Source organism: Ursus maritimus, unplaced genomic scaffold, assembly GCF_017311325.1.
Source record: "Ursus maritimus isolate PB19 unplaced genomic scaffold, ASM1731132v1 scaffold_29, whole genome shotgun sequence".
Taxonomy (NCBI): domain Eukaryota; kingdom Metazoa; phylum Chordata; class Mammalia; order Carnivora; family Ursidae; genus Ursus; species Ursus maritimus.
The window spans coordinates 25,952,487-25,972,741 of record NW_024425452.1 but is presented as its reverse complement, the minus strand read 5'-3'; the positions used below and the strand labels follow the sequence as shown (position 1 = coordinate 25,972,741).

The following is a 20,255-nucleotide window of genomic DNA, read 5'->3' as shown; positions in this document are numbered from 1 at the left end:
TGGAAGTGAGGGATGCCTTCAGAAATCCCCACCCTCCGTGCTGGGTAAGGGTAACTAACCCTCTCATTTGTTCCCACCTGGACCTCACCAAGCTTCTTACCTGGTTTTTAAAATTAGTGTCCTGTGAGTCTTCCCGACTACAATGTGCTCCCCAAGGGCATCTAGCACATCTTATTTTTCCCATCTCCAGGTCTCTATTACTCACGATAACAGCCAAACTGAAGCCTGCGGTCAGGAGAGCAGGCCCACATCTGTCCCACTCCCACCGCCCCATTCCCCAACGCTTCCACCTCCAAGACAGACTGGTACATTTTCCTCTTTCTCAGTCAGCATATGCCAGAAGTTACTATTCGAACTAGACCTAGGGAGACATTATACACACAGATTAGAGAACTCTATAGATTGAAGCATATAAAATTGACAATATTGGCTTTTTTGACCACAAAATCAGCGATCTCATAGGACTGAACAGTGTGTTTCCATTTAGTGTTTTTCCTTCGCAAAAACTAGGGACAATATGCTGTCACGGATAGATAATACCAAGATTGCTAATATTCATGACAATTTACTATTGATAAATTAACGTCAAATACACACCATCCACTTCCCAATTTCGATCCAAGCCCTCCCCTTAATTATACGCGATTCAAGCCCTCGCGGCCGCCTCCCGGGTCCCAGTCATCCCGGAGGGGCAGCCCCTGCGCTGTACAAGAGAGCACAAGAGGGGAGAGCGTTGCTCCTCAGAACGACGGCGACCTGGCATGCCCAGAACCCAAGGGGCGAGATGAGTCAACTCCCACCGGCCACTCCCTCCAGGCCACAATGCCCCGAATTCTGCCTTCCCCCGCCCAACCCCTCCACAGTTGCCCGAACCTAAGATGGCGGCGGGGGCGGAGTCGGTGAGGCCGCCTCTAGGCGGGACCGCGCTGACAGAGCGCAGCGGAGGGGCGGTGCCAGCGCCGCCACCCCGCCCCGCCAGCGCGGCCCGGGCCTTCGGCTGTCCGGCCCCCGCTCTCCTTTCTGCCGGTATCTCACTCCTGCTTCTCGGAGGCGTCATGAGGTCCCCGATTCGGGGCCTGACCTCGAGCGATGGCGAGGAGGGCTCAGATAGGACACCCCTCCTGCAGAGCACCCCACGGGTGGAAGCCGGTGAGCCGCGGAGCTGTCCCAGGGTGGGGGTGGCCAGCATACCCACGTCCTTGGCCGATGGGACCAGAGCTGCTTAGGCGTGAGGGGTTTTGAGGAAGGGAAGCGAAGGCGCGAGAGAACTCGAGGAGGGGGAGTCCGTTCAGGGCCCCGCTTAGCTCCCGCCTGCCCCGGTGCCCAAAAGCCGGTCTGGGGTCTGGCGGGGACCGTGAGGCCGGGCCGGGCTGGAGGCTCGGGTGGGGCCTCGGCAGGTGCAGCTCCGCGGGGTCTGGGCGGTTGCTGCTGGGCGCCGCGGGCGCTGGGCTCCTGGCAATTCTCGATAATATCGAGCAGGAGACCCCAGGGAAGAATGTATTGTAGGAGAACCTGTAAATCAATGGGCAAAGGGCCAGGGAGAAGACCCGGAGGAAGAGCAAACTGGGAGAGAAACCTGCATATCGGTGCGCAAAGGGTTGGACGGAGCTGGAGCTCTTTCTCCCTATCACCTCCAGGTTTCCGCAGCTGCCGTCCTCTGGCTTGTTAATCTGGTAGCGCCTTGGGCGAGGAGCTGAAACCTTTTCAAAGGGCTGAGGTTAACATTTGTGTGTCTGTGGAGGAAGGCTATTGCATAAGCGAGCCAATATCTTGAATTTTTTTCCGTATGGTAGTCTACGATTACATCGTAGCCGTCTCCGATTTAAGTTAGAAAAGTTATCTTCAAGATAATATAAAGTTCTAAGATAATTTGCCAAAGGTCTTGCAACAAATAGAAAAGGAAGTATTTCAGAGCGTTATCGTCCCTGAATTTGGAGAAATTAAAATATATTGCTATTTAATACTTTTATAAATGTAACTTCTTTAAAAGTAATTAAAACTAAAGAACAAATCCGTTTGTACACATTCTATAATTTCAAAGATGTGTGCATGAGAAACAGAGTTGAATTAGAAATTTGACTTTTCCTGACCAAGGACAGGATCGTCCTGTGTTATCTTTTTCATTTTTAACATTACCAGATGGTGGCAGTAGATGTGGCAACATAAGAGCTCCATCCGGCAGCTTGGAGCTTATTTTAGAGGACGCTCAGTGTAAATACTGTACCAGTGACGTTTGACCTGGAAGTTGGACTGGGTTCCATAAACTGAGCATTTTCTGTGGCATACACTGTTAGATTTCTAAAATCTTCTGTAAAATAATCTAGTATGGAAATACAGAAACAAATGCCATAATCAAGATAGTCCCTAGAGACTACTATATTCTATTGCAGTAGAGAAAATACATATAGCTGTACCTTATCTATGCCTAAGTGTACAGTTTTGATTTTCAGGAGAGAAAGGCAGATAAAATGTCAGTCATAATATTTTACAGTAGTAAAAAGACCTTAGAAACTAACCACCGTCTGGTGGTGCATCATTTTGTACATAGACAACCAAGGGCCATGTGGTTACCTTCCCCAAGGTTGCATGTAGCCACATTTGTGTTATATTTGAGAAATTCCTATTTGAAAAATGCTTAATTTGTTTTTACTTGATCCATTACAAATTTGGAAGTTCCCCATTCCACCATGAATACGAGGACATGGTTTTAAATTATACATAGTGTTTCTTTACTAAGAGAGCTAAAATTAAGATATGTTTCTTTAGTGTTAAGAATTAATGCCCCTTGGGTTGATGTAATATGATGGAATTTTCAGTAACCCAACTATGGTTTGCCCCTCAAGCATTTGCTTTTACTCAACCTCATGGATTTCAGACATGCACACGAAAATGGTGGCGGAAGGCTGGCTTGACACTGATAAACAGTAGGAAATCTATAGATTTTTCCGCCTAATTTAGGTAGGAGGAAGGGAGCAAACTAAGCAAGGAAGAGCAAAGCTTCCCCTCCCACACATAAAAATTCTTCATTCCTCACACTTTATACCAGTTGAAGGTTTACTTTTGTATGAATGACGTGTAGTCTTGTATTTGATTAAGTGAATTTTCAAAATACTGTTGCACCAAAAATGTGCTCATTTGTGTTAGGAAAAATTCAATTTTACGGCTTCTAAGACATTTCTTTGCATTTAAAGACAGAGCATAGATTTGGAGCCAGAGTCACTAACTGCCAAACCAGCTCTACTAACTAGGTGTGTGAGCTTTAGCAATTGCCTACACTCTCTATGCTTTCCTTGTCAATAAATCAGGGAAAATAATATACCTAACTTATAGGGTTATTGTGAGGCTTAAATGAGCTAATAGGAAGTGCTTAGAAAATTTTAGCACATAGTAAATGTTAGTTACTATTATTATTATCATTATTATCAGCAAAGACTATTTGGATTTTGCATTCCTCAGAGAACCTGGGCACAGCAAAATGAGGTCCCCATTCTTCATGGTCACACTGTATTGGAACTTGTGATTTCTAGCTTGTAATATAGGTCATTCTGTGCTTTGTTTTCACTGATGACAGAGGAGTGTTTTGTTTGTTTGTGGTTTTGCCTCTACTACTCTGTTGGGGAGGTTACATTCAAGGTTCAGTTACATGAGCATTGAGTTTCACAAATATACTTCTTGTGTGAATATAGTCTTAAATATAAGATATGGAATGCTGGTAGAGAGCAATCATATTATAGAACGAAGGCAAATGGCCTTGGATCATTGATTCATTGGGTCATGTTGTGATAACCAATAGTAACTGAATCCATTTAGTAGAATTTGGTGTTTTCACATAAATGGGTATTAATCTGGGAGCTGAGAATACGTAAGTATTTGTCAGGAATTAATTATTCATAAGACAGAGTAAGACTAGTTGAATATTACCCTTTTTAAACTCAAAACATATTGTATTCATGTTAGATAGGAAATGTTTTTTTCTTTTTTGGAAGATTTTTATTTTTTTTAAGTTATCTCTCTGCCCAACATGGGGCTTGAATTCACAACCCAGAGACAGAGAGTCACATGATATACCGACTCAGCCAGCCAGGCAGCCCCAATAAGAAATCTGTTTTAATGCAATTCCTGGGCGAGGGGGCTCACTATGTCCAGTGCCCATCCTCCTCTAGGAAAAAGCGTCATCTGTGTGGGTCAGTGCTCCTAACCATGGATTTTCTACCTCAGTCTCAGCCTCTCACTACTCAGTACTCCTTGCTCCTCCCACTGCCAAACCCTTCCACAATGAATAAATGCCTGGCATTCTAGGGTTTTCACCAGCCTTCCCTCTACCCACTTCCTTGCTTCAACAGAAACCTGGCCTTCTGGGCATATCATTCTCACTCCTCACTGTTGCCTCAAGGGGTTATTATTTTCTCTTGATGAGATTGACTCTTCCTTATTCCACATGGATGATGCTTCCAGACAATTACCCCTCGACTCTCAATGCCTGCAGACTTCCTATTCATTGATGAAGACTAAGTATAAATGTTCTTTCTCCAAGAGGCCTTCCCTGACCCCCACCCCACACCCCACACATACACACATACAAGCAGTTTAATGTGACTGCTTTGCCCCTTGTTACATATATCGTAGCACTTTATCTTATTGGTACAACTTTCTCCAGGGTAAACAGGAAAGGAACTCGCTTTTGCTGAGTGCTTATCCTAACTGCCCTAAAGTATTTCATTTAATCTACACACAACCCAGTGAAGTGGTTATTGTTTGCCTCATTTTAGAGCCAAGAAACCTGAGAATGAAAACTTTTTTTTTTTTTTTTTTTTTAGATTTTATTTGTTTATTTGAGAGAGAAAGACAGGGTGCAAGTAGGGGGAAGAGCAGAGGGAGAGGGATAAGCAGACTCCGTGCTAAGCAGGGAGCCTGATACAGGGCTGGATCCCAGGACCCCAAGATCATGACCTAAGCCGAAACCAAGAGTCGGATGGACATTCAACCAATTGAACCACCCAGGTGCCCTGAGAATGAAAATTAAGTAACTTCCCCCCAAAGACACACGGCCGGTGAGATTCAGGACTGAGATTCATTCCCAGGTCTGCTTCTCTCTAACTTAGCCTGTGTTCTTTCAACTACACCCACTCCACATACCTAAATTTAAACCATATTTTAGAAGCTGATGTTTGTTTTGATGGGTGCTCTGTTCGTTATGCAAGCATGATTTTGCTTTGAACTTGATTTCAATGTGACGGGTGCTTGATGAATGTTCTCCCTCTTCATAATACAAGCATTCTTTTGTTGGACCAATTTCAAACGTTATCCAGGTTCACAGACACATTTTGTCTTATCGCCATGCTTTATTGAAATAAAATTTTTCTGATTCATAAGCAACGGCCATTTTTTGAAGTAGTGACCATATATTTTTAATATCTCTTACAACCTCATAGCTATATATTTTGTGACATCTGCGTTGGCTTTTTATTTTCTGATTATTGACTGTGCCCCAGAAAGTTATAATTGCCTGATCCATAACTTTTAGGTCAGTTTTTCAAGTAAATGTCAAGCTGCTTGCCCCACATCTTCATAGGGTAAGGTATAGTCATAGTCCAAATCAAGCATCACATGGGAGAAGCTGATTACAGTAAAATAAGGTAACTGCAAATAGGATAGCGAGGAGTAATAACATTACAAGTCAGAATGGCATAAAATAAAGTTGTCTAGACTAATTAATAAATTGAATTACTAGTAACTTCATCCTTCCCTTTCACTTACTCCTGCATCTGATAGGTAGGCAAGGCCTGTCAGTTCTGTTTTTAAATTTATCTCAAATCTGCCCATTTCTGGGGTGCCTCGGTGGCTCAGTCAGTCAAGCATCTGACACTTGATTTCGGCTTAGGTCCTGATCTCATGGGTCCTGGAATGAGGTCTGGGCTCCTCGCTCAGCGAGGAGTCTGCTTGAGGATTTCTCTTTCTCCCTCTGCCCCTCTCCCAACTTGCATGCTCGCTCGCTGTCTCTCTCAAGTAAACAATAAATCTTAAATCTTAAAATCTTAAAAAATAAATCTTAAAAAAAGGATCTGCCCGTTTCTCTCTATTGCCTCTGCTTTATCCTAGTTTAAGCCACCTTCATCTCTTCCCAGGAAAACAATAGTCCCCTAAATGATCTTTCTGAGTCTACATCTTCCACCACCATTCACACTCCTCCCCCTTTGTAATCTGCACACAGCAACCAGAGAAGCCCTTGAAACCATAAATTACCTACTGTCATTCCTCTGCTAAATTAGATAATGAACTTTGTCAATAGTACCTTGGCAAAGCAGACAGTACATATATCTGGAGTTTTCTTGTTCCAAGTTACTCCAAGTAACACACTTTGGTTGTCCAAATTTGGCAAGATTATGAGTCTGCCATCCAGACTTCTGTCTATTACTGTCCCACACAGAGCGATGATAAAGAAAACATGACTTACACTATCCAAAATCTCCTTGACTAGACAGAAGCCCATTTGGTTGGAGCAGAGAGCAAATGTATCTAGATTCAGGTAACAGAGACAGCACAAATGGGCCCTTAGAAATACAGTTCTCACCAGTCAAGATCTCACTACGGCAGTGGTGCCGTAATTCTAATAGCTGTGCTCCTCCGAAAGGAGTCAAGAATGCCAAATGAAAAGTTCTCTGGTAAATGATGTAATTCCTGCACAGAGGAAAAAATTGATTGCAGTTGTTAACTGTGTGAGGGCTTCTCGAAATGTGAGATGGATCATAATACATTAATATATCCTAAGTAGAGTTGTGCCATATTCTTTAATGCTTCAGTCTGAATCAGTACTAAGACCTCTGTGCTCTGAAAAACGTACTGTTGCTTAAGGTTGGGTCAATGAAAGCACCAGGATTCCTGAGTAGGGGAAACACACACACATATAGAGTGTTAGTATGTCATTGCCAAATAAAAGCATACTTATATTCATGCATATGTATTTAACTTTAGATTGTCATTACCAAGTAAAATAGATGTTCGTATCTTTTGACAACTATCAAACACTTAGTGTTTACCAAATTTACAGGTGTAAAACCCTGGATTAGCCACTCTCTCTCTGTCACTAAGGGCTCAATCAACCTTAACTTCCTAAATTCCTGTCCCCTCTCCAATTCTGCAACTCAGCAAAAGAAGAAAAAGACAAAATTATGTGCATATGCCTGTAATTAAAGTAAAAAATAGATCAAAACTCCTCCTCTCACATGATCTTTCTTTCATTGGTTCCTCCAACCAATTCCACCTTCCTTTTTTTTTTTTTTTTATCTTTGTGTTACATTCACTTACTTCCTTTTTTAATGTGGGCCCTTTAAGCATGTTCAGCTGAGCAACTGTCACAGATGCTGCAACTGTCATAGATTCTGCAAGTTTGCTTCTGGATTCTTAAATACATTTAGTTTAGGAGGGCCTTAAGTATTAATCATGGCTTCTGATTCAAACCCAGCCTCCGAGGATACTTTTCCAGGTAAGAAATTTATCAAGAGGGGTTTCATGGCTAGCCTTGGCAGGAAATTTTTTGTGCTGTGCTACAATTACAATGAGATGGCTCCTAATCCACAGTCCACAGTATCAGTGCTTTGCTGCAGTGAGTACTCTAGTACTAGAGTACTCCAGTACTGATTGGCCATGTTTTAAATCATTTTTCAGAAATAATGATGCCATTAAACCCCTTAACTGTTTTTCTTGAATCTTTGTCAACTGACAAGGCCTAGGGATTCAGTTTTGACTCTGTGATGGAGATTTTTTTATTTTTTAGAGAGAGAAAGAGCAAGAACGCATGTGCACACAAGGGGGGAGGGGATGGGGAAGGGGAGGGGGAGGAGCAGAGGAAGAGGGAGAGAGAATCTCAAGCAGGCTCTGCACCCCGTGCAGAGCCAACATGGGGCTCAATCTCACAATCCTCAGATCGTGACCTGAGCCAAAATCAGGAGTCAGATGCTTAACAGACTGAGCCACCTAGGCACCCCTGGAATGGAGATTTTTCTGAGCAAAGTTGATAAAGCTACTGCCTTAATGTTTTAAGAAACTGTCTTATAGTTCAGGCTCTGATGTGTTAAATGTTTATCAAAACTACAGCTACCGAAAACAAATTCTCTTTGATAAATGTTTTTAGATATGCTTAATCTGAAAATATTCTCAGAAAAATATTCATGATTTATTAATTTGTGTGCTTCTAAAAAGTAACCTTTTTAGTAATTTAGACAATATCATCTAAGTTATTCTTCTAGTGAAAGTTGTCTCCCATTATTTATTTCAGCTCCAGCGTGCTGCTCTGCTCGCTACAACTTAGCAGTTTTGGCTTTTTTTGGTTTCTTCGTTCTCTATGCATTACGTGTGAATCTGAGTGTTGCATTAGTGGATATGGTAGATTCAAATACAACTTTAGCAGATAATAGAACTTCTAAGGAGTGTGCAGAGCATTCCGCTCCCATAAAAGTTCTTCATAATCAAACGGTAAGTGCTACTTTTTTTCTTGAAGAATACCCATTTATTCTTTTTTTTTTAAGATTTTATTTATTTATTTGACAGAGAGAGAGAGACAGCCAGTGAGAGAGGGAACACAGGCAGAGGGAGCGGGAGACGAAGAAGCAGGCTCCCAGCGGAGGAGCCTGATGTGGGGCTCAATCCCAGGACTCTGGGATCACACCCTGAGCCGAAGGCAGACGCGTAATGACTGAGCCACCCAGGCGCCCCTAAGTGCTACTTTTTTAACAATCTTAATCCTAAAATATGTCCAAGTCAAAATATTGAAAAGTCTTTCTTCATTCTACAGAAACCACAAACACTTTATTCATGGAAGCTCTGAATCTTTTTCTTTTGTGCATTTTTCAGGAATTGGTTGAACAGTAACATAACTGCACCTACTGCTCTTGGTGTAATATACTTTGATCTGTTTGAAAAGTAGTTTCTCAGTTTCCTCTATAAACATACCAACCATCCTTGAAGATAATTTGGAAAAACCTGTTTAGCATACCAGGACATTGTTTTAAAGTTGCTGAATAGTTTTTATGGGACTATTCTGCAATAGCTGTTTTACTTAAAAGGTTATGGTTGCTAGAGAGCTTAGGTCACCTGCAGGCTGAAGAATAAGAACAGGTCAGTTTCTTACGACATTCTTTTCCAAAATTTATACATACCTCACCTAAGCTGCTTAGGTCACTTTGCCTGCTTCATGTTTTAGTGGAGTTGGTAAGTGTGTGTTCATCATTTGTTCAGAATTGAGTTTTACATACTTTAAATATTTTATTTTGCTTATTCCACAGGGAGATAGAAAAGGAGAAAAGGCTGGTCTCCTTTTTTATGAGTATATCTTCATCCATTTTCTGTGCTCACAAAGGAGCCAGATCACACTCGGGTTAGTCTCCTCTGCCGTTTATAAACAAGAGCATTCAAGCTCAGAAGAAGGTTTCTGCCCAAACAAGAAAACATACAACATAATGACTTACCAAAAAAATTTGTATTTGACTTTAATAACATTGCTGGATACATAGTTGCGTACACATCACCCACTTTCCCTACTTCAACCTGTGACTTATAACTGCTGGACGGTTCAGGAAGTCCAAGAATTCTACAGATAAGCCACAAATTGGTACTTCAAACAAGGATAATTAGAGGGGTGCTTTGGATCTTTCCTTTTGTTGATTGAGCTGGTTATCTTCCTCTGCCTTATATCAGCAGTAAAAAGAAATCCTGAGATGGTTCTTCACACATTGGCTCAGTGATACAACTATGTGAATTAAAGATGTCAGATATTCAGATGAGTCACTAACTCTTCATTATGACCTTACTATGTGCTGCTATGAATTAAAGACATCTCCTACTCTCATGAGGTCTATGGCTTGGTTTAAATTCTTGCTCTTTTGTCTTGTTTTATATGTTTGTTCAAGTATTGTTCTGAATCAGGGAGCTATTAATGATCTATATTTGTGCATACTAATAACCAACATTAAGTGAAACTTAAGCGTGTGTCAGGACTTTTTCATTTTATCTTCCCAGATCCCAAATCCAGTAAGTAATAGAGCTAGGCCTAGCTCAGCCACTACAATATTCTGTTTGGTAGAATTTCTGGATTAAGTCTGTGCCTTTTTTTTTTTTTTTTTTTTTTTTTTTTTTTTTTTGGAGCCTTCTTGGTTATGGTCATTACAAAGCCTCTACAACTCATCATACAGTCCATAGTTTCATAAAATAACAGTCCCTCTTGAAGTTTATGGCTTTCAGTTATTTTCCATTCACTTCTAGAAATTGCCCTGTACTGTGGTGACTCACCTATCTGGTAGAAAGTTTGCAAGTTCTCCAGTCCAAAACAGTGGTTCAAAATTACATTTATATGTACTAACATGCCAATTAGACAAAGGAGCCATTTAGTCAAGGTCTTAAAATGTTGGGTTTTTTCCTCCTCCTCTTTATAGGGTAAAAGGTACCAGTGGGATGCAGAAACTCAAGGATGGATTCTCGGTTCTTTTTTTTACGGCTACATCATCACCCAGATTCCTGGAGGATATATTGCCAGCAAAGTGGGGGGGAAACTGCTGCTAGGATTTGGGATCCTTGGCACTGCTGTCTTCACCCTGTTCACTCCCATTGCTGCGGATTTTGGAGTTGGAGCCCTCATTGTACTCAGGGCACTAGAAGGACTGGGAGAGGTAAGTTTTTTTCTCTTTTGTTTTTCCTCTGACCCTGGGGATCACTTTCTTGTCTTCTTAAAGATATTATTTTTTGGTATGACTAGAAACCAAAAATTGACATCAGAAGATAATAGGGATTTATCTTGGTTAAGCATCTGCCTTTGGCTCAGGTCAAGATCTCGGGGCTCTATAGAGCCCCGCATCAGGCTCCCTACTTGGCTGGGAGTCTGCTTCTCCCTTTCCCACTCCCCCTCTTCCCCACTCGTGCTCTGTCTCTCTCAAATAAATAAATAATAATAATAAAAAAAAAAGAAAGAAAGAAAGAAAGAAAGAAAGAAAGAAAGAAAGAAAAAGAAAGAAGGAAGGAAGGAAGGAAAGAAAGAAAGAAAGAAAGAAAGAAAGAAAGAAAGAAAGAGAAAAGAGAAAGAAAGAAAGAAAGAAAGAAAGAAAGAAAGAAAGAAAGAAAGAAAAGGAAAGGAAAGAAAAGAAAAATGATTAACTAGAAAATAACCTGAGTAGTTATCAATGAGTAGTGAATGAGTTCTCAAATAGGAGCATGCAGAAAATGGAAGTTTTGCTAAAAGATCAGAGAAAACATTTTCCGGGGACACTTCACAGCTCCTCCCACTCACTCCTACTTCAGGGGAGAAGAAAATAAACCGCTATTAACATGGTTAAGATGGACAGACCATCCTTACCTTTTGAACTTTGGCCACAGTTTATCTCTGTCTTATCATTGATTGTCCAGACCTAAAGCACATTTTACACAATGGGTTATCAAATTGCCTTGTTTTACTTTAGATGTGTTGTTACTTATAGAGCTTTCTCTTCGTTCTTTTTTCTGGTTCTCTAACTTAAAGACAAATATTTTATCATTTTATGTAACTATCTTTCTTTAGTTTTGTGATTCTTCTGACTTTTCTGCTGCTCTGAGAATTATCAATTTTTATATTTTTTTTCCTTTCCTCTAAGATTTTTATCACTTGAAAATTTTAATTCCTTATCTTTTTTCCTTCCCACTTCTCTTTTGCGTTTCGTAATATGTACCTCTATATTTTTATTTATTTATTTACTTACTTATTTTAGAGAGGGAAAGAAAGAGAGGCAGGGAGAAGGGACAGAGGGAGAGGGAGAGAGACCATCTTCAGCAGGCTCCGTGCCCAGCGCAGAGCCCAACACGGGGCTCGATCCCACAACCCTGAGATGATGACCTGAGCAGAAATCAAGAGTTGGACATTCAACCAACTGTGCCACCCAGGCACCCCTGTACCTCTATCTTTAAATAATGATCTCTTTTTGTTTCTGACTCTGAGCTTCTACCTATGAAACTGAGACGTAGGTTTATTTTGCTCTTAACGTTTCTTTAACTCAAGCGAAATAGTGTGCTCTGGGTTTGGTGTATAGCATGAAGCTTATGTTACGTAGCAATGTATCATGCTGTGTTGGAAAAACACTGACTGGAGTCATAAGATCAGAGTTTGAATAATAACTCTACTGTATCTTATGGTGAAACCTTAGGTAAGCCTTAATCTCTAGACCTCAGTTCCAACGTTTTTAAAGTTGGGACTAAAACACCTGCCCCATCCTCAGTCACAGCTCAGATGTGATAATGGTTGCTAGAATACCTTGGAAATTGCCAAGTACTATTTAAATTTAAGCTTTGATCACTCATCTGAGCATTCTTATTTTGTCCTTATCAAATAGAGATGTAACTAAATAAACTCTTTTGACTATAAAATAAAAATTACTCCCTTATTACCAGGTTCCTCTTCTTACATCAGTAAAATATACTTAATTTTAGTATATTTTCCCTGACCAGATATTGAATCTCCTCGCTGAATGTAATCCTATATGTTAGCTTCCTGTCTGTTTATGCCACTAATTTAGCATTATAGTACGTTGATTATATTACTACTGCTGTCGCAAGTAACTGTGTTACTTCTGAATAGAACTGAAGTTGTGTTTATTCTTCTTTTGTCTTCTCTGTTCCTCCAGTATGTATCACATGTACATTGCCTTATCCATAAACTTAGGTCAGCATCTTTCATCTTTAGCATCTGATTCACCATAAAAATACCTACGTGGTCCCTAGGGTTTTATAATAAACGTTTTCACAACATAACCTCTGTGGATGTTTCCTGACACCTTAATCTTTATTCTGTAATGACTCATCCTGTGGATGTCCCATGATACAGATTCTTATCAACTTGCAATGCTGCCTAAATCATTTTTTTAAAGCGTTTATTTATTTATTTGAGAGAGAGAGCGCACAAGCAGGAGGGGCAGAGGGAGAGAGAGAATCTCAAGTGGACTCCCCACTGAACATAGAGCCCAACGCTGAGCTCCATCTCACTACCCTGCGATCATGACCTGAGCCAAAACCAAGAGTTGGATGCTTAACCGACTGAGCCACCCAGGTGCCCCTGCCTAAATCATTTTTGCTCTCCATTGGAATTTCTTTCTTCTTTTTTTTTTGTTTTTTGTTTTTAAAGGACTCAGCAGAAAGTCCAAAGTGTTAAAGCATTTATTCTAGTCTCCATTAATAATAGCACTAGCTACCCATTAGCTTTACAACAATCATGTGAGATTGGGAGTATTATCTTTGCTTTACAGATAAAGAAACTGAAGTTCAAGGAGGTTAACTCATCTTTGTGAGGCTGCACAGTTAGTGAATGGCCAAAGGGAGCTGTGAATCCACTGTTTTGAATCTACCAGCATCTATTCCCTCCTACTCTCCTCCAGCATCTCCTCCTCTCCCAAGTCTCTGTGACCCTCCTGCCTCCACTGTTCCATTGCCTCTTCATATCAGTAATTGACATTTACTAAGCTAGTTATCACCAAGGGAAAAAAAAAAGAATATAAACACTCTAATTGAATTAGAGTAGGACAATTGTAGGACAGTTTTTCTTATTGATTAGGGTCAATTTGAATTTTCTTCCAGTATTCCAAAGTATTAGCTCAGCATTTTTTAAACTTACATATTGGTAGTAATATTCCCATTTCATTCAGACCATTAATAAAGTGAATGAGTAAAATTGACCATGAGAGGGATTCCTTTATGTCATCATGCAGTGTATTCTTTTAGATTTATTGTAAATCCTTACCTTGTAGTCCTCAAACCAGTAGGCAGAATCTACAAATTTGAAGTACTTCACTTGAGTTATTTCACTCAACACTGTGGAAACATCTCTCTTCATGGAACCCAATTCTAGTTTGGTTCTTATCCAGAAATTTCTCTTACAACAAAAGACTCAACTGAATTTCAAATATCAACAAAACTATCTTGTATTTCAGCAGAAATATCTTTTTCCCCTCCTCAGGGTGTTACATTTCCAGCTATGCATGCCATGTGGTCTTCTTGGGCTCCCCCTCTTGAAAGAAGCAAGCTTCTTAGCATTTCATATGCAGGTGAGATAACTATTATAAAAATTTTGCTACAACCTGTTATGTGTATATAAGCCTTTTATTTAAAAAAAAAAAATGCCTGCACACCAGAATGATGTCAGATGCCTCCTTTGGGTGAAAATAAAGTTTTGGCTGTATAATTTTATTATTCATTTTTCTCTTCGGCTCAGCAACATATGGCAATGTGGCTTAGTTGACTAGTGTCATTTTCTCTATCTGCCATCATTTATTTCAAAACATGTTGCTCATTCAGATGTTTATATAGAGAATGCTATGGTTTTTTTTTTTTTTTTTTTTTTTAGATCCAATAGCTGGAAAGTTGAACACTTTGGTCCTTAAATTCTGATTTCTAATCTGATTGTCTAAAGAGCATATCATGACTCTCAGACCCTCTCTTCATACATCTTTTTTTTATGCATTTATTTGCCATCATTTTAATCAATGGGTGAGATAGCATGAGCTTTATATGTGAATTATAGTTTTACCAGATCACACACCAAATGAAAACTTTTGGACCTGACTGCTTTTAAATACAGTCGTTGAGAAAGTCCTCTCTGTGGCGCCTTTAAGCTAAAATGCACAGGAGAAGAATGAGCCAGTCATGCAAAGAGCAGAAAGAGGAGCATTCTAGCCATCCAGAACAGCACGTACAAGGGCTCTCAGGCGGGAAATAGCATAAGAGTTCAAAGAAATGAAAAACCACTGTGAGTGGCTAGAACTTAATGAATAAAGGGGAGAATGGCATAAGATGAGGTTGGAGAAATAGACAAGAGCCAGAGTATACCAGGCCTTACAGGCCACAAGGAGGAAATGTAGTTGTTGTGTTGTGTTTTTTTCCTCCAAAATGCAATGGGGAGATATCAGGGGTGTTTAACCAAGAGAGAGACATGATCCAATTTACATTTTAAGAAGATGGTTCTTACAGCTATGTAAAGATCAACCTGAGAAATCCGATGGTAAGTTCATGAGCAGGTACTGCCTATGTTCCTGTTTACCTATTGAGTCAAGTCTACGCTCGAATCGGGGGTCAAAATTCTCTACAGTCTTCACCGCTTCATTTCAGCTCGCCTAATCCCTAGCACATAGTACCCAAAGTGGAGTAGATATTCAGTACTAGCCAATCTATTTTTCTAACCTTTGTCTTCTGTTCCTTTCCTTCACCCAAGCGAAGTTCCCAAACCCCACTCTCTGCTTCCCTACTTCATTCCTTTACTCGTCCTATTACATCTGCCTCCACATCTTCTTTCTTATCTTGTTTATATGGGACAAAAATCTTACCCATCTCTCAAAGTCTATTGCTGCTTCTTATATCTTTTCCTGACCTCTGGAAGTCAGAGGTCATCGGTCCCCTATTTGAACTTCCACATTGCTCTGTGACACCTAATACTTTCTAACATGTAATAACTATTTGTTTATTTTTATCTCCTCTAAAACTTGACACCAGAAAAAATATCTGATTATTTTAACTGCCACTGTACCTACTAAGTCGTCTTCTATTTGGTGATTAAAATGAATTTCATTATTTATTTAACTGAAACAATTTGTAATATATTTTGGGGAAATTAGATTACTAAAAGCGTCATTCTTGTTTCATCAGTTGTACTGCAGTACATTATGTTTATCAGCCTCAGAGACCATCTTTGAACCTTTCTCTAAACACCTGCATTTCTAACACATTTACTGGTAATGCGGCATTTACTAGCTTATGTTATAGCAGGTCCTATACTGAATGATGCATCTAATTCATCAATAGCTACAGAGTTGTAACTAATGTAGTTACAAATTAATGTGTATGTTTTACATATTGTGGGTTTTCTAGTAAATGATTCCTTGAGAGAATCTGTTGCCCATCTTATTTAAGCAGTAGACCCATCCCCTCCTTGTTCATCTCTCTACAAAGTTTACAAAGTCTTTATTGTTGTTCTAGGAGCACAGCTTGGGACAGTAATTTCTCTTCCTCTTTCTGGAATAATTTGTTTCTATATGAATTGGACTTATGTCTTCTACCTTTTTGGTAAGTTTACTAAAAAAATTTAACTTAAATCATAATGTAACAAATCCAAAATGTAATAGTAGTCTAATAATTGGTTAAAAATATATATTCCAACTAAAGTTACCGACTCCTAAACCACAAAGTTCTAAAATAATTACCGATAATCTGTTTTTTAGCTTTATATGGTTAAAATGATCTAGTTGAGTTATGATGTGATGTTAATTTTGGAGTATTTCTCAATATTAACTGCTGTTGAATCCAAGATTTTAATGCTATACTCACTACCAAAAATTACACTGTTGGTTAGTATAAAAATTTATATTTTGAAAAGATTTTTTCTCAAGCAAAGTAGGATGCCCTCACTTGGTGACTTTAATCTTTTTCTCTTTTTATTCAGTCCCAGGGCCTTTCATTTTGCAATCTCATTAGCAGGATGATACATGTTTTTATTTTATTTTATTTTTTTAAAGATTTTATTTATCTATGTGACGGAGAGACAGCCAGCGAGAGAGGGAACACAAGCAGGGGGAGTGGGAGAGGAAGAAGCAGGCTCCCAGCGGAGAAGCCCGATGTGGGACTCGATCCCGGGACGCCAGGATCACGCCCTGAGCCAAAGGCAGACGCTTAACGACTGCGCTACCCAGGCGCCCCTGATACATGTTTTTAATAAATAGATTGCCACATAGACATTTCATGCAGAAAATACATCTGCAATCTAAACAAAAAACAAATCAATGAATGAAAACAGATATCGGTGGAAATAATAGATTGTGGAAATTTATTTTTTAAAATATTTGTCTGGTAGACTCTGCTAGGCAGAGTCATGTGGTTAAAGTTGTTCTATTCAAAACTTATAGGAAGTAATACAGATAGCAAGTATCCCATTAGGAAACTATGAGTGGAAACTTGAAATCAACACTAAACTGAAACCAATTTTACGTTGGTAATTAATAATTACATAATTTCTTCAAGACATGTAAAAATTGTTGTTGGTGCACTCTAATTTTATTTAACTTATTTTCCTATTTTAAGGTATCATTGGCATCATTTGGTTTATTTTATGGATCTTTTTAGTTAGTGAAACGCCAGAAACTCACAAGACAATCTCCCGCCATGAAAAAGAATATATTCTTTCATCATTAAAAAATCAGGTATGGACTTTGGCACATTTTTAAAACAATTTCAGAACTTTTTTTCCTTCAGAATTGAGGTACCAGTTTTTTAAACAGATATTTCTATTGTGCATGTTCTGGGCAAAGTAGAGAGTGGGCAAATGAAATTAATAAAGTATTGGTTTGTTTTATCTGAGAAATTCCAATTCATTCAAGATTAAATCATGAAAAAAGTTACTTTTATAAGTAGCTTTAATTTTTGTTTTTTTAAAGTCATCTCTGCACCCAGTGTGAGGCTCAAACCCACAACCCTGAGATCAAGAGCTGCATGCTCTACCAACTGAGCCAGCCGGGCGCCCCTGTAAGTTGCTCTAAACCTTCTAGAGTAATGATTTTCAGTGAGTCTTAAGTTTGTCTTCTTAATCAATAGAAAATAAAATGTTAGTTGTTAGAAAACTAGTGTTTTTATCTGCATTTTATTTATTTATTTATTTTTCTCTTTTCTTCCCCCCTCCTCCAACCCCTTATCAGTATTTTAAATGAGTGTGATTTAATAAGGAACACAGCACATTTTTTATGATATATAATATGATATACATCTACCTATCTGCTCCTCTGGAGTAGATCTTGGAAAAAAAAATGTATATGTTATTAAAGCTAGATTTTTATCACTTAATCGAGCACAATAGCATGTCAGAAATAAAAGTCTGGGGGCGCCTGGGTGGCACAGCGGTTGAGCGTCTGCCTTCGACTCAGGGCGTGATCCCGGCGTTACGGGATCGAGCCCCACATCAGGCTCCTCCGCTGTGAGCCTGCTTCTTCCTCTCCCACTCCCCCTGCTTGTGTTCCCTCTCTTGCTGGCTGTCTCTATCTCTGTCAAATAAATAAATAAAATCTTTAAAAAAAAAAAAAAGAAAGAAAAGTCTGTCATAATTTAATACAGTAAATCTTCAGGTCATGGAAACAAAATATTTGTCTTTTGAAGGGAATAAAAAAGAACATGAAAAGTCAGGAAAAATTGGGACACCTGGGTGGCTCATTCGGTTAAGTGTCTGCCTTCAGCTCAGGTCATGATCTTAGGGTCCTGGGATCGAGCCCCACATCGGGCTCCTTGCTCAGTGGGGAGCCTGATTCTCCCTCTGCCTGCCGCTCCCGCTGCTTGTACACGCTCTCTCTCTCTCTGACAAATAAATAAATAAATCTTAAAAAAAAAAAGAAAAGTCAGGAAAAATTAAAATATATAGTCTTCTTTAGCATTTAATGGCTTCATCGTTACTTTATTAGTTTAAGAACAAAATATTTTATATAAAACTTTTCTCACCCATTAAGTTATTATTGATATTTTCAGTTCTTATATATAGTATAACCGGGCAACAATTAAATACTCATTCACCTTTCTTTTTAAGTTTTTAAATTTAAAAATTAAATTTTGCTACAGCTGTCTGTACAAGCTGCTGAACTTTAAGAAATACGGCACCTCTTGATCTTAAGGTCGGCAAAAACTCAGAAGAAATCACAACATAATAAATAAAGTTACTTTGAAACCTTGGTGTCCTCTGTGATGTTAATCAAATGAATCACCCATTTTTCCCCTAAGGAAGAGATAAAAGTAATTTAATGCATTGTGAGCAGATCTTGCCATATAAAACCTGATACATCTTGTCACATTTCCTCAGCATTGATGGTCAACAGCTACTTATTTCAATACTTCATTTTTATCATTATTTTTATGAACTTATGAAACCTTTTAGTTTATTTAGATTTTTTTAAAAGCTTTCTTTCTCTACCTCGATATGTGTCTAAAGCTGTCCCTTATCCAAACTTTAGGTTAATTTGTTTTTCCATATGCTTCAGAAAATGGAATATTCAGAACAATAGGAGTTAGGAGGATTACGTTTCATAGAATTCCAAACTGCATTCTTAAACTAGAGGATGTTTTGGTTAAAAATGTCATAAAATAAAGGTGCCTGGCTGGCTCAGTTGGTAGGGCATGCGGTTCTTGATCTCAGGCTTGTAAGTTCAAGGCCCACATTGGGCAGAGAATTTACTTTAAAAAAAAAGGAAAGAAATGTCATAAAATAATGATATGTTACATGAAGCTCCACCTTTAAATCTTGCATCTAAGAAATGTGCAGCATCCGCTGTACTTCATTCATTCTTCAAACATTTTTTGAGAATTATCACGTCCTAGGTTCTTTGTAAGGTACTGAGGACTTAAAAATTAATATGAGAAAGAAAATGAACAAGACATGGTTCCTGTGGTACCTGTGATCTCCAGAAGGAGACAGCCCTGGGTGAACATAATTTCAATATGATATATGCTGCTATATAAAAATAAATGTTCCCTCTCCTTCTCTTCCCTGAAACCCCCTACGTCTTTGACACAGAGTGGAGAACACAAGAGTGTATCTACCAAGTCAGATAAAAAGTCCCTGGGGGGAAAAAAGCCACAAGAAGGTTAATAATAGTTCTTCCTCTTTTTGAAATAACCATGAACCCTGGAAGCAGAAACATAGATTGCTCTGTTAGCTTTTCAGAAAGAAACCACAGAGCCTCAGTGTATAGGAAACGTAATAATCTGATGCTTCAGGCTGGTAGATTCAGGCTTCTTAATCACGCATCAATAAAAAGGTGGGGGCGAACATGCTGGGCCAATAAATAAATACATATATTTATTCATGGTTATCTATATGTACTGCTGTGCTTATATGTATTATAAAAGATATCTAAAAACAGACTTTTTGAAAAGTAAAATGAAATAAGCAGTATGTACATGAATTTGAAATTTTAATAGGAAAAGCCTTTTTGTCCCTTAAAAATTAGCAATAATAATATTTAATGGGAGCAGTGTTGAATATGTTGAATTTGATGAGCCCACCATGCATTTGCTTGGTGATGTAGCTAACAAAGGACTCAGGAGGAAAAGCGTCAGTTCCCCTGTTGTCTTAGTGTTCCTCTGTGCCCACATTATTAGAATTCTCTTCCATGACTTTCTCTACAGTAAGAGTCTTTTGAAGACACTGTCAATTTTGTAGATTTGTTTTCACTAAAACTGGCTAATAAAATCCATAAACCCAACTTAAATAACCCCTTCGAACTGGG

At 39.0% G+C, this 20,255-nt stretch overlaps 1 protein-coding gene across 3 annotated transcripts in view; it reads left to right on the top strand.

Moving 5' to 3' along the window:
• The window catches only part of SLC17A5 (solute carrier family 17 member 5), a 47,506-nt gene that overhangs the window by 1,120 nt on the left and 26,131 nt on the right, over positions 1 to 20,255 (top strand). The window contains exons 1-6 of one of the 3 annotated variants that reach the window (XM_008684835.2): positions 984 to 1,149; positions 8,276 to 8,472; positions 10,428 to 10,661; positions 13,964 to 14,051; positions 15,976 to 16,062; positions 17,074 to 17,192. In XM_008684835.2, coding sequence (XP_008683057.1) covers positions 1,056 to 1,149; positions 8,276 to 8,472; positions 10,428 to 10,661; positions 13,964 to 14,051; positions 15,976 to 16,062; positions 17,074 to 17,192 — 819 coding nt within the window. In that variant the 5' untranslated portion in view covers positions 984 to 1,055. Of the gene's footprint in view, positions 1 to 983; positions 1,150 to 8,275; positions 8,473 to 10,427; positions 10,662 to 13,963; positions 14,052 to 15,975; positions 16,063 to 17,073; positions 17,193 to 20,255 lie in introns of those variants that run through there. The other 2 variants (XM_040643671.1, XM_040643672.1) reach the window with 2 other exon arrangements.